Genomic DNA, 24,268 nt, shown 5'->3' with positions numbered 1-24,268 from the left:
TCACTAAATAATAAGGTAGAGAAACAATGGGACTTTTGTTGCTTACAAAATTTTATTAATGCCAGAGTACAAAAAGGCTACTTATGAGACGAGAATACGAATGCGATACAAACAATGTAATTTTACTCACACCAAAACGACAAAGAAACGTTTTTCTTCTCTTTATTTTCCAAACATAAGAGAGAGAAAAGTGTGCAACGAGTATTTTCTGTTGAAACAAGAAATACAATTCCTTATGCGTTATCGTGAAAAAAAGAAACAAGGAAAATAAGCAAGTGTGTAATGACGACTACAAACGAATAATTGTTAATCCATTCGACAAGATTACATGGTATCTTGTTTAAAGGGGGAGGCCGTAAGATAATACAGCGATAAATAGGACCGAATGATAATCATCGTAATTACGTTGATAAAATTGATTATGAACCATTTTCGTGTGTAATTAAAATCCTACGATACAATTAGTAAAAACTAATAGTCTTTTTTCCGCAATTAATGAACGACGCAGAGAAGTTAAGTTTTCTTTTCACTGGTGCGTACAAAGTAACAATAATAAAAATGAAGAAGAAATCAAAGATAGAAAGGAACTGTACTTTCTAATGGATATCTGTTTCACGCCGTTATTGGCGTTCATGCAGAAGAAACAATAGATACGATTTAAAAAGGCACGGAAATTAAGAAAGCACTTGACTGTTTTAATGGGTTACATGATGTATTTTTATTAATATTATTAATATTAATAGTATTATCATTATTATTACTTCTGTCGAATAACATATGTCTACTTCTAATATACAATTCCGAGGTTTCGTCGAACGTTACTAATTAATAATTAATATACCATGGAGTCGAGTACTCTCTCTCTTCTCTCTGGACGTTCGCGTTTTTCAATTGAAATTTCATACTATCTCGTTCAAGTTAAAAGTATAATTCCTTATTCAAAGTATACCAACCGATAGCAGTCTATTTATTTAAAGAAGCGTGTTCAGTGTGTTTGCCTGGCGTTCTTTCTGATTAGTTTCGCCTCTGAAAAAAATTTTTTTTTTTGGCAGGATTCACTCGAATTATCTAGGATTCTCCTCGATTTTTCCTATCGTCCCAAAGTTCATCGTTATTCAAAAGATCACCTCTTCTTCCGTGTCATTTTCTTTCACCCTTACCGCTTTTTGAAATTCGCCACTTCTTTTTTGAATTAATGAAAGATACACTTGATAATCGTCGTAGAAAGGCGCGCATTTTTGAAAAAAGAGAACCAGTCGGACGTGGGCAAAAATCTTCGTCGAAAATAGGAAACTATCTTACGCTCATTTTCCCTTTATCATTTTTTTGTCCCCCACGATTCAAACAACGAACAGTTCTACATTCTTAAAAGTTATACGCTTAGAAAAACCGAGGAAACGAAGATTTTCTCGGGGAGAGGAATGACATTTTGACCGTGAAAATTGAACGACTATTCTTCATTTTTTTATAAATCCGTTTCGACAATTGGGACCTAAAGATCTCGTCAGAAGGATGACAATCGGTATCTTCTCTGCGTCCCCGGAGCTCTCGTCAACCCTTCCAGTATCGTTTCAATTACAAATATTCCATTTCAAAGCATGGACAAGATTCAAGTTTCCAATATTAAAAAAAAAAACACAAAGAACAAACACTGTCGAATTTCACGCAGGATAATTCTTTACACCTCGACGTTTGGATGGTTAATTATGAAGCAGAAAACGAACAAACGAGGGTGGATGTAAAATACTGAAACTTCAATTTTTCTAATTAAAGAAACAATAAAATCTGAGTAATCTGCATCTGCCAGTTTCTCTTCATTTTTTTCTGCTCCGGAATCAACCCTTGAAAGGAAGAATCATCCTCGTGAATCGTTCAACAGGTAACACGAAACATGAAGGAACGCTAAAATAATGAATAATTAAAAAATACAACGAGGAATCGATGTAAAAAAGAAGAAGAAATATAAACGAAATGATGAGAGTAATCATCGTCGATTGTTCCTTTATAATAAAAGGAATAAGGGTGCAATAGGGTGTTTCGATGTTCACGATTGGTTCCGGCAGAAGGAATTTTAATTTTTGCAGAAATTCTTCTGCACTGGAAGGATCAACGGCACCAACCATTGATGGGCATGCCGATTTAGCGGTCGTTCTGTTGCAGATTTTTACCACAATCCGGATGAATAGCCACCGGGTGGCACGCGTGTACGAGCTGGAACCTTGGCCGCCGGCGACGAGTCGTTCGATTTCTCGCCGATGCTGGAATTCGAGCTGGACGTTCCATTTTGCACGGTTGGACCGTTGTTCTGCGATTCTGCGTAGCCAGTTCCAGTCACAGGATTCCCATCTGCGAAGAACATTTGCATTTTTCAGTTAACGTTTTTCCATTTCACTGACCGATACCTTTTTTTTCTTTTATAGGCAATTCCTTTTATTTAATGGATAATGAGAGAATTTTCATTGGGTGTGATAGAACAAAAGAAACACTGAAATTTGATGCAGGATACAGTATTTACGTTCGCTACCAAGATGTTGTGTAATTGATTATATAAAAGGAGAAAATCATGACAGAAAAGTATTGCAAAATGCCACTTATGGCATATCGAATTAAAGCTTAAGGCTCGATAATAATGGCTACGTAAGTGGTTTATTATTATTCATAATACAAAGTGATTTGTTGATAATTATAGCAAACAGTAATCAATTTCGAAGCATATAAAGTCTGATATAATTTCATGACATAAACGTATCACAAAATGACACTTATGGCACATCAATTTGTAACTTAAGATTACAAGAAAAAGACTACATAAAGGTTTCATCAATATTCTGAACATAACTAGACTGGTTCTTTATTGAAACCGACAAGGAATTTTCAGCTTTTTGGCATTATCCACCAGCAAATACCAAATCTTTTTCATGACATAAAAGTATCACAAAATGCCACTTATGGCACATCAATTTGTAGCTTAAGATTTAAAGAAAAAGGCTACATAAAGGTTTCATCAATATTCTGAACATAACTCGACTGGTGCTTTATTGAAACCGACAAGGAATTTTCAGCTTTTTGGCATTGTCCATCAGCAAATACCTAATATTCAATTGCTCATATCTTACGTTATATTAAGAATATTGACGAAATCGATATGTAATTATTTTGAACATACTCTGAGCTTTAAATTGACATATCACAAGCGTTATTTCGTGATACTTTTATGTCATGAAATCGTGTCAGACTCTAACAATGGTAGCGAACGTGTTAACTACTTAGATTCTCGTGATAGCCATGATTGACTGACGGATGAAGTTTTATGGGAGCTACAGTGGTAATAAAAGTCAATTATAAATGATGTTATTAATCGTTTGCCGTCCAGATTACTCTTATAATTGGTGTCCATAAATAACGCGATTATTTCAAATAGTCTGAAAATTGAAATCATTTCAGTGCTCCATTTTTCGTTCACCTATACAGGGATAATCTAAAATATCTTTCTCTATGGCACTATTATAAGAAACGTTTGATAAACTTGTAGAAGACTGATACAATTAATTTTTCTAACGATTAAAATTATTTTAAGTTTCCTATGATTTCCTTGCTCGACCAAAGTCAATTTACCTATCAATACGTGGTCATGCAATAATTATTATCAGAAGCATAAAAACGACTCAATTTTATTGATAGCGTTTCAAGTGAAATGCGTAGAAAGTTGGGATGTGCGGGTACCGGATATTACGTGCTCGGGCGGGCGTCTGATAGATACGTGCCAGTCGGGTAGCCCGACTATTTCGGGTTCAGTCGGGTACAGTCGGGCTGATTCGGACAAGCTCCCGCGGGCCGCGGCCTGGGACCCAACTCTCATATACTTACTTGTTAATGGTTGCAATAAGCATGTTCAAAATTTATTTTGTATAAAATGAATATACCGATGACATGGAATGAAATTCATTTCAAATAAATTCGTTTTTTATCTTGTTCCAAAATTCCACATAAAACAGATTTTGCACATGCTTATTGCAAGTATTAACAAGTAGTACATAAGAATAAGATCACGGCCCGTGGCCCGCAGAAGCTCGTCCGAATCAGCCCGACTGTACCCGACTGAACCCGAATAGTCGGGCTACCCGACTGGCACGCATGTATCGGACGCCCGCCCGAGCTCTCCCGATATTTACCGAACCGACCCGACTAGTCAGGAACCCGGCACATTAGTCGGGCCGCACATCCCTAGTAGAAAGATAACCCATCGTTCTGTAATTTCACGCGCATGGAATCCTGTTTTTATGCATCCGATACACTGATTTTATAACATTGTCATAGAGATACATGATATCACGCGAAATCACATGCTGTTCAATCAGATCCCTTCACGATTTTCCATCTACATTATCCCTGGCCATTCGAAAGGGGGACATGGACAACAGGCCAGGTAATGAAGCGTCAAATCTAAGAAACAATCATCGATGCATCGATAAAGAATAATCGAATATAAATGATAGGCTGGATATAAGTACTTAAAACTACGGGCAAGACAGATAGGGATTTCGGTTTGATGTTTTAATTGTCTACGTTTGAAACTAACTTACCGTTCTATCACAGACTATCTGTGTTGACCTAGGTGAAAATTTGTCTAAGAATTGCTTGAATCATGCTACTAATTAATATTAGACTTCTGAGAAATTTAATGATGTATTTTTTTAAATTTTGAAACAGATTCAAGCAAATCCACGAGACACCAGGTGGAAAAAGTAACACAATGGAAGGGAAAATTGGATTTTGATGGACAATCATCAATTGTCCTTTTTTTTTTTAAAAACAAAGTTGGATGAGGAATTGGAAATTGAAAAAAAGATGAAGGTATTGGAAGAGAGAGTATATAATTAAGATAGTAACAAAAACACTGCAATTAATTATTAACACACACGCAAAATTTTAAACAAAATCCAATCCTCTTCGTCCACGATGAATAATACGTAAGTTATTCATGGACGAATGCTAAATAAGGTAAAGAAATGATAAGATAAAACAGTGAAAGCTGAAACATTCGTAAACAAATTTATATGGTTCTTTTCTCTTTTGTGGCATTGCCAAAATACCATATAGGAATTTAAGAAACTGTTTAACCTCTTGACGATTCGAAAATTTTAAAAACTACGATATTGTACAATATTTTTAAGATATAAGAATCGTTTCGATGTATTTTTTAACTGTACTGATCGGAATTATTTTCAAATGAAATGTGAAAATTAAAGTACTTAACATATTTTATGGGTTTATCCATGGAATTAATATCATAAATAATCAACATTAAAATATACAATTCATGTTTGACTGAAGCACTAGCACAGAACAATCAAACTGCTCTCGAATCATGCAAATATATTCACCCCTGTCATTAGCCTAATCGAACTAAAATCAACCCACCCCTGGGGATGTACCAAACACTTCCTCTCCAGTTGAGGATTAAAATCAACGTATTCTGTTCCTCGCTATTAACTTCTTAGAATACCCATTGAAATATAATCCTCTTAAGATTAAATATTCCATAATTCTAGTGTGATTAATAGGTATCTTTTATCCAAAGTGGGAAAACACAAGGATATTTTTCCTTTGTAGAATCGCTACTTGCACCATACTCCCCCATAGGTATTAAGGATTCGTCCGGAAGGTCAGCGACACACGGTACTTAGTCTATGGTCCTTCTGTCTCCGGTGAAATATCTATTTTTGGCCTTCAGTACCATTAGATAGATATAATTAGGACTTAGAAATTGTTTGCTAGGTCCTCAAACTTGTCCTGACACTATGCTCCTCTATAGACACCAAGAGTCCGTCCGGAAGGGTCGGCGACGCACGGTATTTAGGCTCTGGTCCAATAGAATTTAAATTTTTGACCTTCAGTACCATTAGATAGAATGAATTAGGACTTAGAAATTGTTTCCTAGGTCCTCAGACTCGTCCCGACACTATGCTCCTTTATACAATAGATATCAAGAGTCCGTCCGGAAGGGTCGGCGACGCACGGTATTTAGGCTCTGGTCCAATAGAATTTAAATTTTTGACCTTCAGTACCATTAGATAAAATGAATTAGGACTTAGAAATTGTTTCCTAGGTCCTCAGACTCGTCCCGACACTATGCTCCTTTATACAATAGATATCAAGAGTCCGTCCGGAAAGTCGGCGACGCACGGTATTTAGTTCTAGTATTTATTTACCATCTCAAATACTCAATTCAAAACAACAGTTGTAACATTAACAAACTGACTCCAATGACGTTTGGCAATGCCACAATTTCTATTTTCATTTTCTATATTTCAGCTTTTCAAAAAAAAAGTTTTTGATGATGGTGAAAAGGAAAGGGTTGATAGGAAGTTTAATCGTATGGCGGTCGCTTAAAATGAGAAAAATTGATTGGCCACGTTACCTCGACACCTTCGTGCGCTGCGCCTTATAGGCGTCACGTCAACTCCGTCTCCGGTGACCGGGTTGCGCGTTATGCAGGACGATCCACCTGCCAGGATTCGAGCGGGTAGGAAGGCAGAGAGGACGACAGTTCACAGCCGGTGCACGAAAAGCGACACGCGCCAGGATTCATCACCACCATCACCACCACCCCCATGCACCGACATATCGTAGCAAAACCCATAAACCGTCACCCAACCGTGTTTCGTGTTAATGCACGCAACTAATTCATCCAACGAACGAAACCAAGATCGTTCTTCGAAGATAAAGTTGCTTACAAATAGAAAAGTAGATTTATAAAATAATATTTTTTTCTTAGTAGCAATGCAATATAAATTGATCCATTTAGTGAAGATTCTTTCAGAAACTAATTTAAACTCCATGAAGTACGAAAGTTATGAATATTGTATGGAATCTTGTGTAAAAATTGAGCATTGAAAGTATAATTAATCAAATCTTTCTTGTTGTAAGTGTAATTTAAAATCCATCAAGCTACGTCTTATGAATTCTTTTTTTCATAAATTTGTACCTTGGATTCGTTCGTAGAAGGAACAAGTATAAAAGAAAAGAAGAGAATAGTCTACTTATACTACGATTGTGTGGAATAATGCAAGCAAAAGCAGAAACAATAATGCAGCAAAGAAATTCGTATTCAGTCGCTTCAAGACACCGAGGGCAAAGAAAAGCGAAATTGTAAAAAGAAAAAGAAAAATATGAAATAAAATGGTCACGCATGAAAATCCAAGCGATAAGTCGTGTGAAATCATAGAAACAATTCAAAGTTCATCATCACGTTAATCATCAAGAAAAAATAAATCAAGCAAACACAATTGAACATCGAAACTTGTATCTCATTTCATTTGCTAAAGAAGGTCAGAGGAAATTAATAAAAATCAATTTTAATTGATCAGATCTTCGTATTAAAAAAAAACCAGGGTGTAAAAAATTGTTAAATTTGTTTGCCGAAAATCCGTGTGCTTTCAGATTGTTTGCGTGATAAATCAACGGGGGAATAAATGATTATTTGTCGCAGAAAGCAGAAAGTTACGGCGTGAACGGTTCGAATTTAACAGGTAAAAAGAGCGTGAAAATGACGCGACTAACTCAAAATATGTGTTTTTTTATTCTCGTGGCAGGCCCTGTGCTCGTCGATTTAAAAACCTTCGCGATTTACTCTTTTACAAAGATATTCATTAATAACGAAATATAAAAAAAAAAGTAAACAGTGATCGATATGGAAGTTTCGCGAGTTCGATGGCTTGATTTACATTGGCAAATTTTTCTCTTTTAATATCAATTAACCCTTTCAGCGCAAAATTGATTTTATTTTATTTTTGTAAATATATAATTTTTAAACGAAAGAGTTTCATACGTCGAAAGTATAACTTTCAAAGGAACAGTGTAAAATTTAGGAAATGAAAATAATATGAAATACGAAATTAAATTAATTGGGACCCTCTCCATGGTCCGTCGTCCGAGGGTTGATGGACAACATAAATCAAGCCAAAACGATGACGATATTCCGCGGAACAGAACACGCGAGCACTCTTAATTAAAAATTATAATGTGTGGGATATGAGTGTCGTGTGTCATCTACTTGAATGTGTCTTTAGTCCACACTTACGAAATCGTTTGATTCTCCTAAAAGCTGCTTGCGAACAATTCAACAGTATGACTCGATGTAAGTCATATCATTAGTCACAAGGGGAAAGAACAAGATTCGTTCGTGTCTCGCTAGCTCCACATACCGAATAATAAGAAAGCAATAAATAAAAATTTCCATCAATTCATTTGTTTATAAAAACGTAACGAAGAAAACTCTTTTCAAGCTCAATGAAAACGAATCATCGAGCTTTGTTGCGTGATATAATAAGCGTAAAAACTCCTGATTTATTGGAAAAAAAAAAAAAAAAAAGAAGTAATTAATTTCACAGAGCTACGCGAAAGAGCCTGCGACACACAGACACATATTTCAAGGTAGCTCGAATACAGTGCGAGTTTAAGTGTAATTGCAGTTCGAGCAATTGCACAACAGAATCAAAATAAACGAAATAATTGAATTGAATTGAGAATAACTTTGAAACTTGTTTCAGGCAGAAAAGCTTCGAAATAGAATTAAACTTCCATTGCAATTGCAGAATGAAAGAGAAATAAAATAAAAATTTTGTAAATGAAGCTGTTTCAAAACCATGATCCAGATTTAAATGTATTAATATTCTTTGTTCAAAATAAATCTACATTTTATTTCTAGGAGATTATTTAACCCCTCAAAATGAATTTCAAAAAAAAATAATACAAGTTTGATATATTTTTAACCCTTTATCCACCTATAAATATTCTGAAAATCTTTTGGGTTTTGAATTTTGAACAAAGAATTCATTTATTGTGGCAGTAGCTCGTTAGCCACGTTTCTCTCGCTCGCACCGTACAGCAGAGTTCACCTGACCATAGGACAGTGTAGGTATATTTTTGTCATTTTCCTGATTTATAGAGAGGCGGATGCGTGGAAGGTGATAAACGGCCTTACCTGTGACATCGTTGGTCAGGTTGTTGCCATTGCTGGCAGCGTAGCCGTTGAGAACGCCCGCGATCGAGTCCGAGCTGGCGGTGCTCTTCGCGGGCGACGTCGCGGCGGCCAGCGACACCGATGACGACGACGACGAATCCCCGCTGAGGGAGATATTGCTGCGCATATGATTTTTCGCGTTTGGGGTGGTGGGTGGGGCATCGGGAGGGCCAAACAGACGTTTGTATGAATCATTACCGGGCTTGTTGCGCGGCGTTTCGTTGCTGTTGCTGTTGCTATTGCTATTCGGTGTATCGCCGAACAGTGCCGAGCCCAACTGCGACTGGTTGTGATTCTTCACGCGACGGGGGCTCGTCTCTTCCGGTGCGGCGCCGAAAATGTCGCTACTTCCGCCACCAGGGGGTTTTAACACCCTGAAAACAAACATGGTATTCAAGATTAAATACTGTTCGATCCGAACAGGCATCATTTCGTGACATAAAAGTATCACGAAATGCCACTTATGGCATACATAAGTGTTTTATCATTATTCATAATACAAAATGATTGGTTGCCAATTATAACAAACAGTGATCGATTTCGAAGCATATCAAGTTTGATACAATTTCACGACATAAAAGTATCGCCAAATAGTACTTATGGCACTTCAAATTAATACTTAAAGTTTAAAGGATATGGCTATATAGACGCTCCATCGATCATGCGAGCTCCGTTTCAATATAAGACCCATGATTTTAGGCAGACTATACAAAAGAGCTTGGTCCTGAATCACCAATTGTCTCACGAATAGCGAACATTAAAGCGTGCGTTTCGTGGAACTGTTTAGTCACACACGCCGAGTCAGCCACTTCCGTGGCAAAGGGTTGAGAAGCATTGTTCTTGAACGTCGACACGGGAGCACACGAGACACGGTCCCCACGACGGGAGGAGACTCGATCCAATTTGCTCGATAAATCTGCGCTGATTTCAACGTAACGAGGGTCTCCTGCTCGTCTCTCGGCTTGATGCGTGGCACGCGCGCTTTGTCGCGTGCGAGTTGCTGCGTGGGTAACCGAGGAAGAGGGAGAGAAGAAGAGAGAAAAGAAGGAAGGGAGCTTCGCCGAGAGGACCAGTCGGCAATTAAAAATATGGAATTCATTCATTTCTCCTCCGCTCGAACGCGCCACTTCCATGGGGGAGCACAGTTTTAAAGCCGGCTTCATTAGCAGAACGGTTCAATTAACGAAGGAATCGCTCGCGCGTGACGATTTTTTTATTTCCACAGAGGAAGCTATTAGTTATCTGCTTTTATTCACATTAGTGATGTGTGGCCCGACTAATATGTCGACTAATAGTCCCTACTATTCGGGTCAGTTCGGGAAACATCGGGCGGGTTTCCGAGCCCTTAATATCGGGTACCCGCACATCCCTAATTCACGTCATTTCCTTTTCACATGAAAAAAAGGATACGGAAAATCAAGCGTGACGTTGTCAAAATATCATTAAAATCAAGGAAACATCCTTTAACAACTGTTCTTTCATTTTATATTGAAACACTTCCTGTATTCATTAAGAGGCAATTCTGCACGGTTGATCTCCATAAACACGAGCACTATTTCTAAAGTGGCGAGCAGAACAAGCACTCAGAGAAACAGACGTTTCCCAATTACATTTAATTAACATTCTTACCAACTCGCCACGCGTATCATCCTTCATCGTATACCGGCAACAAGTCGTTAACTCGAGATCGATCAAATAATCGTTCCAGCCTAATTAACGATCGAGCAAGTCTTCGTTTTCAAGACGTATCATAGCGCTCGTTTCATCGATGTTCGACGATAAATCAACGCTTCCTCGTTACGGTGTCTCGGATAATTGAACGACTAGCGCGACTCGATCGAAGCGTTCGTTCCCTCGTCATCGGGGACAAGCTCGATGCGCATACTAGCTTCACGCTCCGTTTAACGCTCAAAACTCGCCGCTAGATCATCGTAATTCGGCCGATTATTAAAACGATCTAATTGACCAATTACGTCCGCCTTTTGCGCCCGGATTTCACCTACCGACCGGTAGAAACTGCTTTCGAAATCCATCTTCGAACGGGGATTATCATCTTTACGATGTAGTCGCTTCTGGTCTTTGAGTTTAGTAAAAATTTGGCAATTTTTCAATTTTTAAATCCATCCTTTTCAAGTGTTCGTCGAGGAGATTATGGATTTATAGGGAGATGGTAGAGTAAATAAGGATAATCAATGGATCGTAGGAAGCAAGGAATCGTGGAGGGGACAGGATGGGTGTGCCGGGAAATATGCTGGATGACGTATAACGACGCCTCTGCGAGTGTTCTTTTCGACGCTGTGCATCGCTCATGCGTTAATAAGACCGTCAACCTGTTTTACGCAGCCGACGACGCATCTTCAATTATCGAGTACGATAAATGCCACGTTTTAATGGTCACTAGCGCGCACCAGCTCTGGGCAACGGCATTAATCAGCTACCGTCTCGATATGAATCGAGGTGCAATTATGATGAATGATAAACATCATTCACTTTTATAGCTTTTATTAAACACGATGGCATTTAGTTTGCACGGATGTCATTTGAGCAATCGTTTGATTTAATAGCTATTATGAGGTTACGCCAGTATTAATCCTCGAATGGCGGACCATGAAGAAAGTCCCAATTTTAACAATTGTACAATATCAATCACAGTGTCCGTTCGTCTAGTGTATTTTGTAATTTCAAATAAATTATTGAATATTCTAAAGCTTTTATCAGATGATTATGTTAATTATTTTAACGCTTTTATTAAATAATTAGATTTATGATATTTGCTGCGGTTAAACTTGGACTCCAAAGTCAGTGCTTTTTCACTAGACGAACGGACACTATGATTGATATTGTACCAATATATGAAATTTTTTCGTTGAAAAATTATACGTTTATCACGAATATTCCAAACGCTAACAATATTTTCTAAAATCAAGAAGATTTATTAACCCTTTCCACTCGTATGTCGCCATAGAGGCGACATAGGTTTTACCGCTGCGCTCGTATGTCGCCATTTAGTCGCCATCCTACATTTTATTATTATACATATACTTACATTAGTATTTCATTCTAGGGACACTTGTTACAACGTTTTCTTTTAGTTTCTGCTTAAATGTGTATGTATAAAATAAAATAAAATGAATAAATAAAAGAAATTCCGAGTTGATTGGTACCCTTCTCAAATCTAAATACGAGTGCAAATGGTTAAAATCGGAATCCTTGATATCTAGAATTCTACCGAAGAAGAGAAATGGATCTGCAGTATATCTGCGGCCACTTCCGGTGCCACATTAGTTCCCTGCCGGGAGGATTTTACTTGACTTTCCGTTTACATCGTGTGGGCTGTCGGTGACCCCGGTTGCTGAACCCACCATACCCGCCGGTAATGTACAATTTCTAACGCTCAGAAAATCACGAGAAACTTTTCATCCGTTCCGCGAACCATTATCGTAGCCGAAGAAAATGATTATTATTCAGGAAAATCTATCATCTACCGTTGAATATTTCAAGCAACGAAACATCGAGGCGAGCAATTTAGAACGCTAGACACACTCTTACCGTAGCCTAATGAAAACGCTTTTATTACACGGAACGTGGATGTTAATGCTGTTGTAACATGCCGGCGCCGATTTATGTCAGCCACGTTTCAGCAACCTCAAAACATTATCGTTCACTATTGCCGAATAACTGTCTGTCGTTGCAGCAGTCAGATCTTCAAGAAATTGCTTGAAAAGTGGACCAGGGCACACTTTCGAAAATAATAATCGTTAGCATTTGAGAACGACAATGACTGGACGCATTAGAGAAGCGAGTTATGTTAATGCATTCGGCGGAGGATCGTTAAAGTGAAAATTTCGCGTTTTGCTGGTCGAGCTCGATGACTTTTCCAGGGAGATTGGGAACTTGAACGAATACCGAACTACTTTTCCACGTTGATGATCGTCTTCGTAGAAATCCGGAAAGGAGCTCGGCTAATAGATGCTTAAAATTAGATAGAAACTTTTAACAGTCCTGGCATCAAGGTGTTAAACGTTTGATATCAACCATAATCAGAGGAATCTAGAAAATAGAACACCACAGGCCATCATCTACTCTGAGAGCCGTAAAGTTGGATGAAGTTCAATTGAAGCTTATGATACTAAGCGTGATAACGCGTGGGTGTCTGCTTTGTGTCAGACGTACTATTATAGACACTTTATAGAGGAAAATCATCGCGTCGAGAACGAAGTTAATAATAATAATGTCTATTATATTGATCAGCGGTTGATTAAAAAAATATTCAACCAAAGCGCATAAAAGCAATCATTTCCAGTGACTGGTACGAAATTTATTCAAGGTAAAGAAGAAAAGAAAAAAATGGAAAAGAGTCGTGCCATCCGCGACATCACCCCCGTGTTCGACGTCTCCCTGTCACGGTATCCGTCGTTCCATCAACAAGAAAAGTATGAAAAGCATCGAATAACGATCGATCCGAGCAGACTAACACGCGACGTCGTATCTCTTAGGGGAATAGTATTCCAAATTCGCTAACAATAATCCACGAAGGGTAACGGATCGAGTAAATCGTATCTGGGTTAACTGAATCTCTAGGCAAACAAATGTAGGTACCTACGTCCTCGTGGGAACAGAAGCATTACACGATTTCCTGGCAAGCATACGTCTGAGATCCGAATTATGCATCGAAAAATGATGTCCGCGATACCGCGGTTCTCCATTCGCATTACCGATATTATCGCCAGCCATATACTCCAGTTACACGCTTCGCGAGTACCAGTTCCTCGATTTCTTCCAGCAACACCGTCCTTTATCGTGGACTTTCTAGCAGGGAGATACGGTGAATCACGGAGAAGCAGGATTATCCTCAGCCGAGATGCTTACACGGGGATTAATAATCGGTTATTGATAATCAAATGGACGGATTAATGTACGATAACAATTATGGGACGATTGCGATATAGATAAAGGATTATCGCTATCAAAACGACGGTCACTTTGCTCGATAAATTTATAAAAATTTGGTTTTGACGATCAGTCAAATACTCGTCTTTATCATAAAATATACCCATACCTCATACCCCATAATATAGCTTTTAGTTCATAAAGTATTTTATTCTTTTTATTTCCTATAAAAATAAAAGTACAGCATTTTTTTTTGACCGTATTAGAAAAATGCTACAGAACTTTTCACTTCGATTTTTCGTGATCTATCCAGCGGTGTAGAGGTCTTCAGGATATTTTTTAACACCCCGTGTAATCAATTCATTTTTGCTTTCTAGCTGACGCATTATCATTATCAATAATCGAACATAAAATTACCATAAAATATTGCATAACTTGCCATGTGTGCTACACTTGTAAGAACCAGCTTTGGTGCATTACCGAAGCAACCACCACTTGGAACCCATAAATCCTTGGTTCAAGAGGTCGGTACTCGAGTGTTGCACGGGTTAAATGAAAAAATTAAAAAAAATGAAGCTCTACAAGGTGATACGTAATCGGTGTTGCTTTGAAACTTTGGAGAAGGGTTGCTAGCAGGAAAAATCCGGGTAGGAAGATAAAGCGGATATGGGATTGGCGATAGAGGAGAGCCGCAAACGGATCGTTTCTGTAGGTGCAGCGGCAATAAGGAGTCACGCTCGAGTACTCGTCCTGGCTGCTGGCAACTTCGTGTGAGGTCCAGAACGAGGATGTCGATAACAAGGAGCGGCATTGTGGCCAATCTTTATCGGCTTTCGGACAATGGTCATTGTTCTGGCATTTAATTACCACCGAACTGGCTAATACTTCCTCGATTTCACGTTTCGTTAAATTCAACCGACTCGTATGGATCTTTCGCATACTTTCAGAATTTTCTGAAATATCGCCTCCCTCCCCCCCGATCGATTTTGCAATTGACACGGCCCGATGGGTTCAAGATGCACGGACCAACGAGGTACATATATTTCCCATTGAACAAACACGCGATAGGGTGATTTTCGCCAGGTTGTACAATTTGAAATTGATACGAGATAGAGTGTCCGGGATAATTGCTGGCCAGTAATCGAGATGATCGCTCGATCCATTATTATTCTCTCCTGTGGGAGTTACTTGAATATTCAACCGTTCGTTCCTTACACGCGGCGATCGTTCATCGCCGATTTCACGATCGGTTCGCCGAGGCGCGAGCATCGAAATCCGTTCTCGACCGATCGAATCGGCCGTTAAAGGCGTTTCCATGGAAATTCAAGATGCTCGCGTTGAAAGATAGATGATATATGTACGGTATCTCGGATCAAAAGTTGGCAATGCTCGAAAGAATAATTGCATCGAAAAGGTAAAATCATCATTGAGCTACACCCACCACCGGGAAGGAAATAGGAGACTATCGGTTCCTATTTAGGAGTTCTGTGGCGCGAACCGTTCAACCAGGTCAAAAGCAATTTAAATCGAAGTCATGAATATCCCTCGATCGACACGAGCATCATTTTTCAGCCTCTTCGAGCCAACTCATACATCACGCCGTCTGGCAGCAGGCTAGGCCTCTCTCTATACGTACTTTTGCCCACGTGCTTGTTCTCGCTTCGTTTCAATTAGGAGGATCGGTTTTTTAACATCGATTCAGGAAGTCCCGACCGATTAGCTGAACACGAGAGAGCCCTATCTACCAGACAGACGCCTTTCGATTCAATTCAATTCAATACCTAATAGCGCGTACGTAAGCGCGAGATGTTGACGTCGATAGATGGCCGAAGGAAACTCAGGTATCAGTCTAAGTAATTACCCAGAGGGATTTCAGTTTCTTCGACGAGAAAATAAATCGAGCTTAAAATTTCACATGGTTATTTTTTAAAAAATATTTGCAAATATTTAGTAAAATATTCACGCTTCTTTCATCTGAATTTAGATCCACAGTTTTCTTAGAAATAATGTTCGTTTCTTCTGAAACTCACACAATTCTGCTAATGACTTAATCGTTACTTTCACAAGGGGTTTCGATTGTTCCGGCGTAATTGTCGTTATGTAAGGGACAAGAAGCATGTACCCCGGTAATTATTCCCATTGACTGCGTGAAAATAAGCACGTGTGAATCGTCTAAACGCGTTGACCCCGATCTCTCCCATCGCGACGACTGAATCAACCTGTCTGAAAGTACAGTTTTTCCAATTCGACGCGAGCAAGTATGAATGGTTAACAAATTCAACGAATCCAATCGTTGTATTCGCGTCAGGGATACAAGATTATATAGGTTTAATTAATCCTGTTGATTCATGGGACGGTTAAACGTTCGATTGGTCTTTGTTAAGGACGAGGTGGTAGAAGACGAGCCTTTTAATCAGCTCGCAATATCTCCTGCACGCCCGACGCTTTGTCAGTTGCACGTGAATGATAAACGCTTCGAACAGCTCGTGTGTATCGGCTAATCAGAGTTGAAAATTCAAAAACGAACAGAGAAGGGTAAATGGAAACGAAGAAACGTTTCTGGAGGCGTGGAACTGGTAATCGCTATTGGTTTGTGAACGATGCAATTATGTGAATGAAAAAATTCACACACCCAGATTATTACATTTGTAATAATTGTATTTACGAATTCGGGGTGTTACAAAGCGATAAAAATATGATTACATAAAGAAACGTTGACACGTGTTCAATTATACGAAGGTGCATGGAATAAGAGCTGTCCGACAGAGTTGAGCAACCTCTAACGAGCCTCTACTATGATTGAAGGGTATCCATTGTTGCGAGATTCTGTTATGATTGACAGTGGTTTGCGACATCCACAACCGCGCCATATACAGGTTGCAACGATCAATGCAAATGCATGCACCTCGCATTAAACGGCAAAGTCCAAATTAATCGTGGAATCGTGAAAGAAACGATTCTATTTATTCAACGATGGATCACGGTATAAAGGATCAGCGGCGATCAATAATCAAGACGTAATCGAGAGATAATCGGCTAATTGGATCGATTTGAATCATACGTAAACAAGAGTGGATCGGTTGCATCGATCGAGTATACTTATAAGGAAGCTGGATCGAGCGGACAGAGGTCGGGTTTATGCAATGAATCGTGGCCTGGCTAAAGTAATAGACGAACTTCACGTGAAATTAACTAATTGGCCAATTACGCCTCTGCGCGATCGTCTTATTCGGTTCCGGTGAAATCGTCGTCGATTTAACCAGCCCCTTTTCGACCCTCTTCTTCTCGTTTGCGTAACCGCCACTTAACGAGCGGGTAATCACGCGAAAATAATCAAGCATCGTCATTTACCATTTCCCATGAGATACGTACGTACGACAACTGACAAGAAATTGAAATAATGAAAATAAAGATGTCCAAGAGCGGTTTGAAGGGACAGGAAACGGCAGGTTTAAATATCGCGTTTCCTCGCGAAACTATGCACACGGTTAGAGGAGGCACTGGCCAAGTTCACGTCCCCATGGCCCTGAATAATACACAGGAAACATAATGGAACAAAGTATAAGTTATCGCGTGTGTTTGTACCGAGGCGGCGTTCACAAAAGAGAAGCGCCAACGATGATTATCGACGAAGTTGCACGATCAATCGACTTCCAGCCTTATCAGTGGCTATAGCCTCTTACAAACACAGGCGGAGAGTCAATGCTCCGCCAGGGACGGGTATAAATAAAGGTGTAGGTGGTATAGAAGCGATATCATTGACCGACGAGAACGTGTTTCCTTTCTTTTTTCTTTCGAACCAGCCACGGTTATCACCCTCCCTTCGACCTCTTTATTATCACCGGCTTCAGCAGCTGAGTCATCGTTAAATGTTTCTGATCCGAGTTAATCATTTTTGATAGTGTGTACATTGTTGAACGATTTGTTATCGTTTCGCGGGAATCTAAGGCGATGCTAGCTGAGTCATCGATGATCGTGGACTGAATACACTTGGAGCTTAATATACTCGCGAATTTTCGGTGAAATTTAGCGTTCGCACGTGCGAAGCTTCGGGAAAGTACTCGTTGTTTTTTTCGGATGAAGCGATTATAGAAGAGGTTGAAAATCAAATATGATTAGAAAGGGTTAAAGAATAACACCACTTTGACTGCTTCAAAATTTCGACATTTTTTTTTTCGCTGAAAGTATTAATGCTATTAATGCAGAAGGATTACTTTATGGGCCTGGAGTCGCAGATTAAAGGTAACTTTCATTTCAATCGTTTTACTCGAAACAGCATTTTCAAAATCGGTGGGCACTCTTCTGTAATTTAATCGTCACCTATTTTTTCTCAAAATATTGATATTTCGATTTTTTGTATAACTTTGAATAACAAAATTTTTGGTTGAAAACCTGTTTTACTTTAAATCGATGCAATTTTATCAAAAATGCATATTTTTGAAAACGGCTCCGTATTTCCCTAGCGTTTGGACTAAAAAATCTAATTTTTTTGTTTCATTGTTCTAAGTCACATCTAGGTTGAGTTATCGTGCCCACCATTTGACCCTCTTTTTTTGAAGCGCACCCGATTAGCTGTCGAGCTGATTATCGATTTTTCATATATCAACAAAAAAAAAGATTTCTACTTTAATATATGCATAATAAATTAATATAATTTGTAATTTTCATAAACACAGCATTTCTTTAAAAACAAATTCCCGAAAAAGGCTTAAATTTTGAAGCAGTCAAAGTGGTGTTACCCCTTAATATAGGTCCAGACGGAGGGGGTTTCGACGGGGCTTCCACGCGTCACACGCTCGCAAAATCCGTCTTTTCTCGTATGAAGCCCCGATGAACGGTGTCCACAAAAGCCTACGTCCGCGAGGGGGAAGCCGCCACCGCGGGGAACAACCTCGTACGTGTCCACCCTTTCGTGTCCGCCGGACAATGGAGGGTGAGTAACCCCATATGCGCGAGGGCGACGGAGGATACGGAAAGAAAACGACTCGCGCTCGAAACGCGATACCTTTCGATCCACGTGGACAACTCGACTCGTTTTACACGTGTACCACCACCATGGTATCGCGTCGAGAAAGAAATGGCAAAAAAAAAGCAGGAATCATTCGTTACACTTTGATCGTGTCCTCGTTTGCTCGAATGGAAACGATCAACGAGCAATTCGAACGCTACTATCTCCTCGAGGGAGGTGTGTAAATATCGAAGAGTAGGAAGAAAATAAAAAAATTCGCTTATGTAATGAACAAAGGGAAAGAGAATTTCAGAGTGAATTTTCGTAATAGAGAGAAACAGAATCGTCTAATTGGATTTTATACTTAAGCCTAATCCTTGACATGGCTATTGCCCCGATAGTTCATCGATGAGTCTGCTTAAAATGTTCAAAGTTGTGGAAAAATATGCGTTTAACCTGTTAACTGTGGAATTTAGTTTTGAAAATCCCCCACAGAGTGAGTCATTTTTTATTTTACACGACGAGTATATACGTCAACCGTACCGCAATAGAGATTTGGTTCGACGTGTATAGACGTCAAACGCAGTTAAAGGGTTAATGAGATGAATATTGCAAATTCTTTCGACCATTTCGAGGGAGACAAGTAGGAGGACCGGACATGAATCGAGTCCAGAAGAAAAAACGTGTCGCACCCACGTCTGCCGTTTAACGACATATCTCATTATCCTCGTTAAGAATGGACTCGTTAAAAAGGGTTAATCGTCGATTGATAATTGGATCGAAATTAGAAGTAGCCGCTTATGGGATACGTTCGAATGAAATTGACATTGATTCCCTGTTCCTCGTCCTGTGACTCACTCGTACAAATAATTCATCGATTATCGCTTTGTTGATTGAAAGAAGAGGGTTAACCTTTAATTTCATCTGCTCCAGTAATTAGATTTTCAAACAATATCATTGCGATCGCCATTTAATCGAAAATTTCAATCTCCAAATTTATTATTTTTAATTCGATGGTGTAATTATTTCAAATTTAAATAAATTTCTGTCTTCTAGCCATAGAAAATTAGTAATAATATTTATAATCATCTAGTTACCTAATTTTGTCCCAAGTTTATTAAATATTTCAAGGAGACTCTAATAGAAATCCAAGTTAGTAAGGACTTTACTCGTCGCAAAATCGAATCGAAGGTTTGGCAATAGCGAAGCTGGTCCAGCGATTTTCCATTTGGCAATTGTCCCGAGCTGTTTAAGCCTGTTCGGTTAGGTCAAGACCGGTGAACCATGTATACGGATTCCCAAGTAGGCCATGATTCCACGCGCGGCAAAGATTCCAGTTAACTACTCAAATATTAACCGATTACCATTTTCTGTTTGCCATCCTCCTTTCTAGTTTCTTCGGATTGCAACCGTGGCCCCGGAAAGTAGGTGGAACAATGCAAATTACTCGTTTCTTCTTTTCCCAAGAAGCTTTCGAATGAATTTATATTTCTCTTAAAGAAACAATCGAGTTTCTTGAAAAATGAAAATTCGAGGTAGATATAAAACGACGAATAATCATCGAAGAAATTCTCGCTGTTACAATGCAGTTTCATGAAACAACACCTCGGGGCTGTAGTTTTTCAAGTAACTATATGTCATCGAAGGAACAGGTTCCAGAAGCAAGCGAGAGATGTTCAAGAAGCATCAAAGATGGGCCTGTTTATCACTCGAGGACAAAGACCGTACTGTACGGGGTCTTGTATAGAGCAGCCATTGTAACGGGAGCATCGATGGGAAACAGGCTGATCCCTGCAAGCGGTAGATAAGCATCGATCGAGCTTGATATTACTGATTTGATTAGAATACGATAACGATCCTTCCTTATCTACAGCCTTTTATATCGACACTTTACACAGTTGCGAATAGAGTCACGCTATTTAAGAATATCTCGGGGTCTCTCTCCATGGTCCGCCGTCCGAGAGTTTCGTTTAATATTTCGTCTCGTGGTTAATATTAAACCCCAGTGAAAAATCCACTTGCATTTTCGTTGCTCGATAATTGCCCGTTTCTTGGAAAGGCTCGTCCCGAGCTGCGAATCGTCGAGCGGCTACTGTTAAGCTAAAAATCATGACGACGAGGGCAATTAAGTGACAAAACGGCGGGAGGTGACATCCTTGCAATTAGAGACACACGGAGCCGCGTACACGTCAATTATTCGAGGGCGTTGACCACGTTTTAACGAAGCTCAATTGCATAAATCTTTTGACCTGCGAAACGTCGACAACCATTTTTTCTCTCTCTACTTTTCTAGAGAAGAGCGGGAAAAATGAACAATTCTTGAGAGAGAGAAAAAAAAAAGATTCTCTTACGAACTGATATTCAGACAAGGTGTTTGTTCTCGCGGAAAATGGCAAGAATGCGGTGAAAAAATACCATTAAGTAATTAGACGGTTAATCTTTTCTGTGCCGCGTAAGAGGCTCGGTACACACGAAGCAACAGTCACGCTTTCTAAATTTCATCGTCTTCCTACTCTTTTGTTCTTGCGCCTTCTAACTTTTGACACGTCTAGACTTACTTCTGTTACGCGGTTCCTGAACACGGACCATGAAGAATCGGAGAAGAAACGCTGAAGAGATTGAAATTTTTGAAAGGGTTCATTGTTGAACGATTCGTGAAGAAATTTGGGTGAAATTCATTTTCGTTCACTTTGTTTATTATAATATCGAGAAATTCTTCTTTTTTTATCTAAGAAAACAGCCACTGTTCCTTGATTACTGACAGTCATTTGAATTCATGCTCGCTGGTCGGCGAGTAATTAGAAAATTCCTTCGAAAGGATGTGCGACTTCCTGCGAGGAGTCCCGGCAATTTTTATCAGCCGGCAAACCACTTAAGTTACTCTTAAAGCACTGTTTCAAAGTACCGCTGTAACAGTTGTTTATCCTATATCCATTGAAACTACTACAACCATCGAATTTTTTTTTCTACGATAAGTATCCGCCTCGGTTTATCGAGAAATTTAAATAACAGAAAGCTCGAACACGAGAAAGTAATTTAAATCCCATTTTTAGCCTGCAATTTCTCTCGGCATTGAACTTGGCAGTTTTTTGGATCCTTCGGTTAGAGATAGTAAAGAGTGCGCTGCAGCATCGTTTCCAAAGTGGCGACCAGATTCAAGGACTGCCCTTCGGCATGTAAATCGATCGAACCAGTCACGGTTGACGACGGATACCACCGCATCCTGTCACTGTCGAAACGTCATCGTCCCAAATCAACTTCCGTTCTCACACCACAATACCTTTCAACTTCCTCGAAAATCAAGGAAAATAAAAAATAGCTTATGCACGAATTACACCCACTTATCTGGAAGACAATCCTATATTTCAACTCGGTTGAAAATGATTCAACTACGAACTAGTCAGTATCAAGGTAATGGCACCTTCTTGTCAATGGCGATTTTTGTTATTTTGAATAAAGGGAGCTTGGAATAATTGTAAGAAATTTAAAATATAATAATTTTGCAAAATCGCTGCACACACCCTTTGAAAATAGGGAAGAAATTAAAATTATTACTTTCAAGATTTCCTAAATATTCTGAGAAATATGTATTTGGTATGGTTCCTATTTCAATAATAAATTTGATTTTAAGATATAGCACGTTAAAATTGATAGCCTCTTAATTATAGTACAATACGAGACGAAAACTTATTTCCTAAATATCTAGGAAATATCTAGGAAATACCTAGGAAATATCCCGGGGAAAAACGATCGAACGTATCAGAGATGGTGCCCACCGGACGTCCAGAGTCTCACCGGAAAAGCCCGCAGTGCGGTAAAGAGTCGACGTGGAAAAATGAAGTTCTATCCAGGATTTTACCTTTTCTTTCCGTATCCAACATTGTCGAGTTCGACGTGTCTGTAGGTCGCGTAAGTGGCCATATCGTTCGCCAGTTGCTTCTTCAAGCTCCCTCGAAGAACGATCACGCGTCTCAACCCTCGTCGTAAACCTCGACGTTGTCTCACCCTCGACGTACACCAGAAATAGCCTGCTGGATGGTGTCTTCAGACAAACGTCAGACGAAAAATCAATGAAGATGTTGTTCTTGAAGAACACGTCCGCCGAAAAGTGAACCTCTTCCTGTGTTACCGATCAAATGTTTTCCCTTCCCGTGGAAAATGTCACGATATTTGGCTGGCCAAGACCAGGGTTACAATCGGTACCGCGTACAGCCGAGAAACTGGCAGTCGAACGAGGATCCAGCCAGTATATAATGCCTCCTCCACCGGTGCTGCTTCCCTCCTCTCTCTCTCCTTGATACTTTTACCGTCTCTCTCTGATTGCTGCGCACCGCTAATCTTCCATCTCTCTTCAACTATTTCCCCCCCTACCCCACCTTGTGCAAGCTCTTTCAGTCTGACTTTGTTCTACACGGCTGACTTTGTTCTCTCTCTCTCTCTCTCTTTCTCTTCAACGTTTTGTAAAAGCTTCTCCAGTCTAGCTATCTTCTACTAGATGACTGCCTCTCTCTCTTCAATGTTTTTTGAAAGCTTCCAGTCCGATTGTATCGTTCAACACTGGGTTTATGTCAACTTTATAGTTTCATGTTTTGATTAAAAATTGCCCTCGGTTCAGAAATTGTGAGAAATTTAGCTTAAATTTATGAAAATTAATATTGGAATATTCAGATGAATTATTTTCAAAGTAAAATTTCATAAAGAAAAATTGAATAATTTTATGAAAAATGCATAGTGGAATACGTAAAAAGGGTTAGAAATTTGTTGGCCAGTGTTATCTCGTCAGCAGGAAGGACGGAACGTCATCAGGAGCTACCATCCCGCCACCTTTATCACGGATAACCCCGCCAGTCGTGTATGCATTTCCACCCCCGATGGAAGGCCGACGACGCCGACGACGCCGACTCCGACTGCGACGCCGACGCCGACGCCGACGCCGACGCGACGTCGTGCATTCACCTCAATCAATACACGCTCGGCGAACCAGAGCGGCTCCGGTGGAGCGGGGACCTAAAGCCGCGTAGGTATCGCGCACGATCCGCTCGCTGCATGTGCACCACGATGCACGTGCGGTGCAGAGCGCAACGAAGATAATGAGCGGAGAGGAGAAGCCGGAGGTGGAGAATGCTCGCTGCCGTCGAGGGCTGCGATCGTTAGGGATGCTCGCCGCGCGAGCTACAGCGCGTGTCTGCACGATGGTACAAGAGTTAGTGTTTGGATTGGTCATGGTCGGACAGGTGGTAACTTTTGAATATGAAAGTTTATCATCGGCATTCGAATGATTTGAATAATTTGTGGAGACATTTAAAAGCAATGAAAGTTGGATAGGGGATGATCTTCGGAATTGTTGTATGAAAAATAAAGGGTGAATCGTGTGATAAGGGGAATCTGAAGCTTTCTTTTGAGTA

The 24,268-nt window shown here is 39.7% G+C and overlaps 1 protein-coding gene across 1 annotated transcript; it reads right to left on the bottom strand.

Moving 5' to 3' along the window:
- Positions 1–33: 33 nt before the first annotated feature.
- Positions 34–23,096, bottom strand: LOC114872510 (microtubule-associated protein Jupiter). Its single transcript, XM_029179766.2, has 5 exons — positions 22,723–23,096; positions 8,987–9,399; positions 8,084–8,107; positions 6,422–6,508; positions 34–2,346 (listed from the first exon to the last, which is right to left on the bottom strand). The coding sequence occupies exons 1-5, from the start codon at positions 22,782–22,784 to the stop codon at positions 2,165–2,167; spliced, it is 768 nt and encodes a 255-aa protein (XP_029035599.1). The 5' UTR covers positions 22,785–23,096; the 3' UTR covers positions 34–2,164.
- Positions 23,097–24,268: the final 1,172 nt, after the last annotated feature.

Source organism: Osmia bicornis, chromosome 3 (genome assembly GCF_907164935.1).
Source record: "Osmia bicornis bicornis chromosome 3, iOsmBic2.1, whole genome shotgun sequence".
Classification (NCBI taxonomy): domain Eukaryota; kingdom Metazoa; phylum Arthropoda; class Insecta; order Hymenoptera; family Megachilidae; genus Osmia; species Osmia bicornis.
The sequence above is the reverse complement of the archived record's forward strand: the minus strand, read 5'-3'. Positions and strand labels throughout refer to the sequence as shown.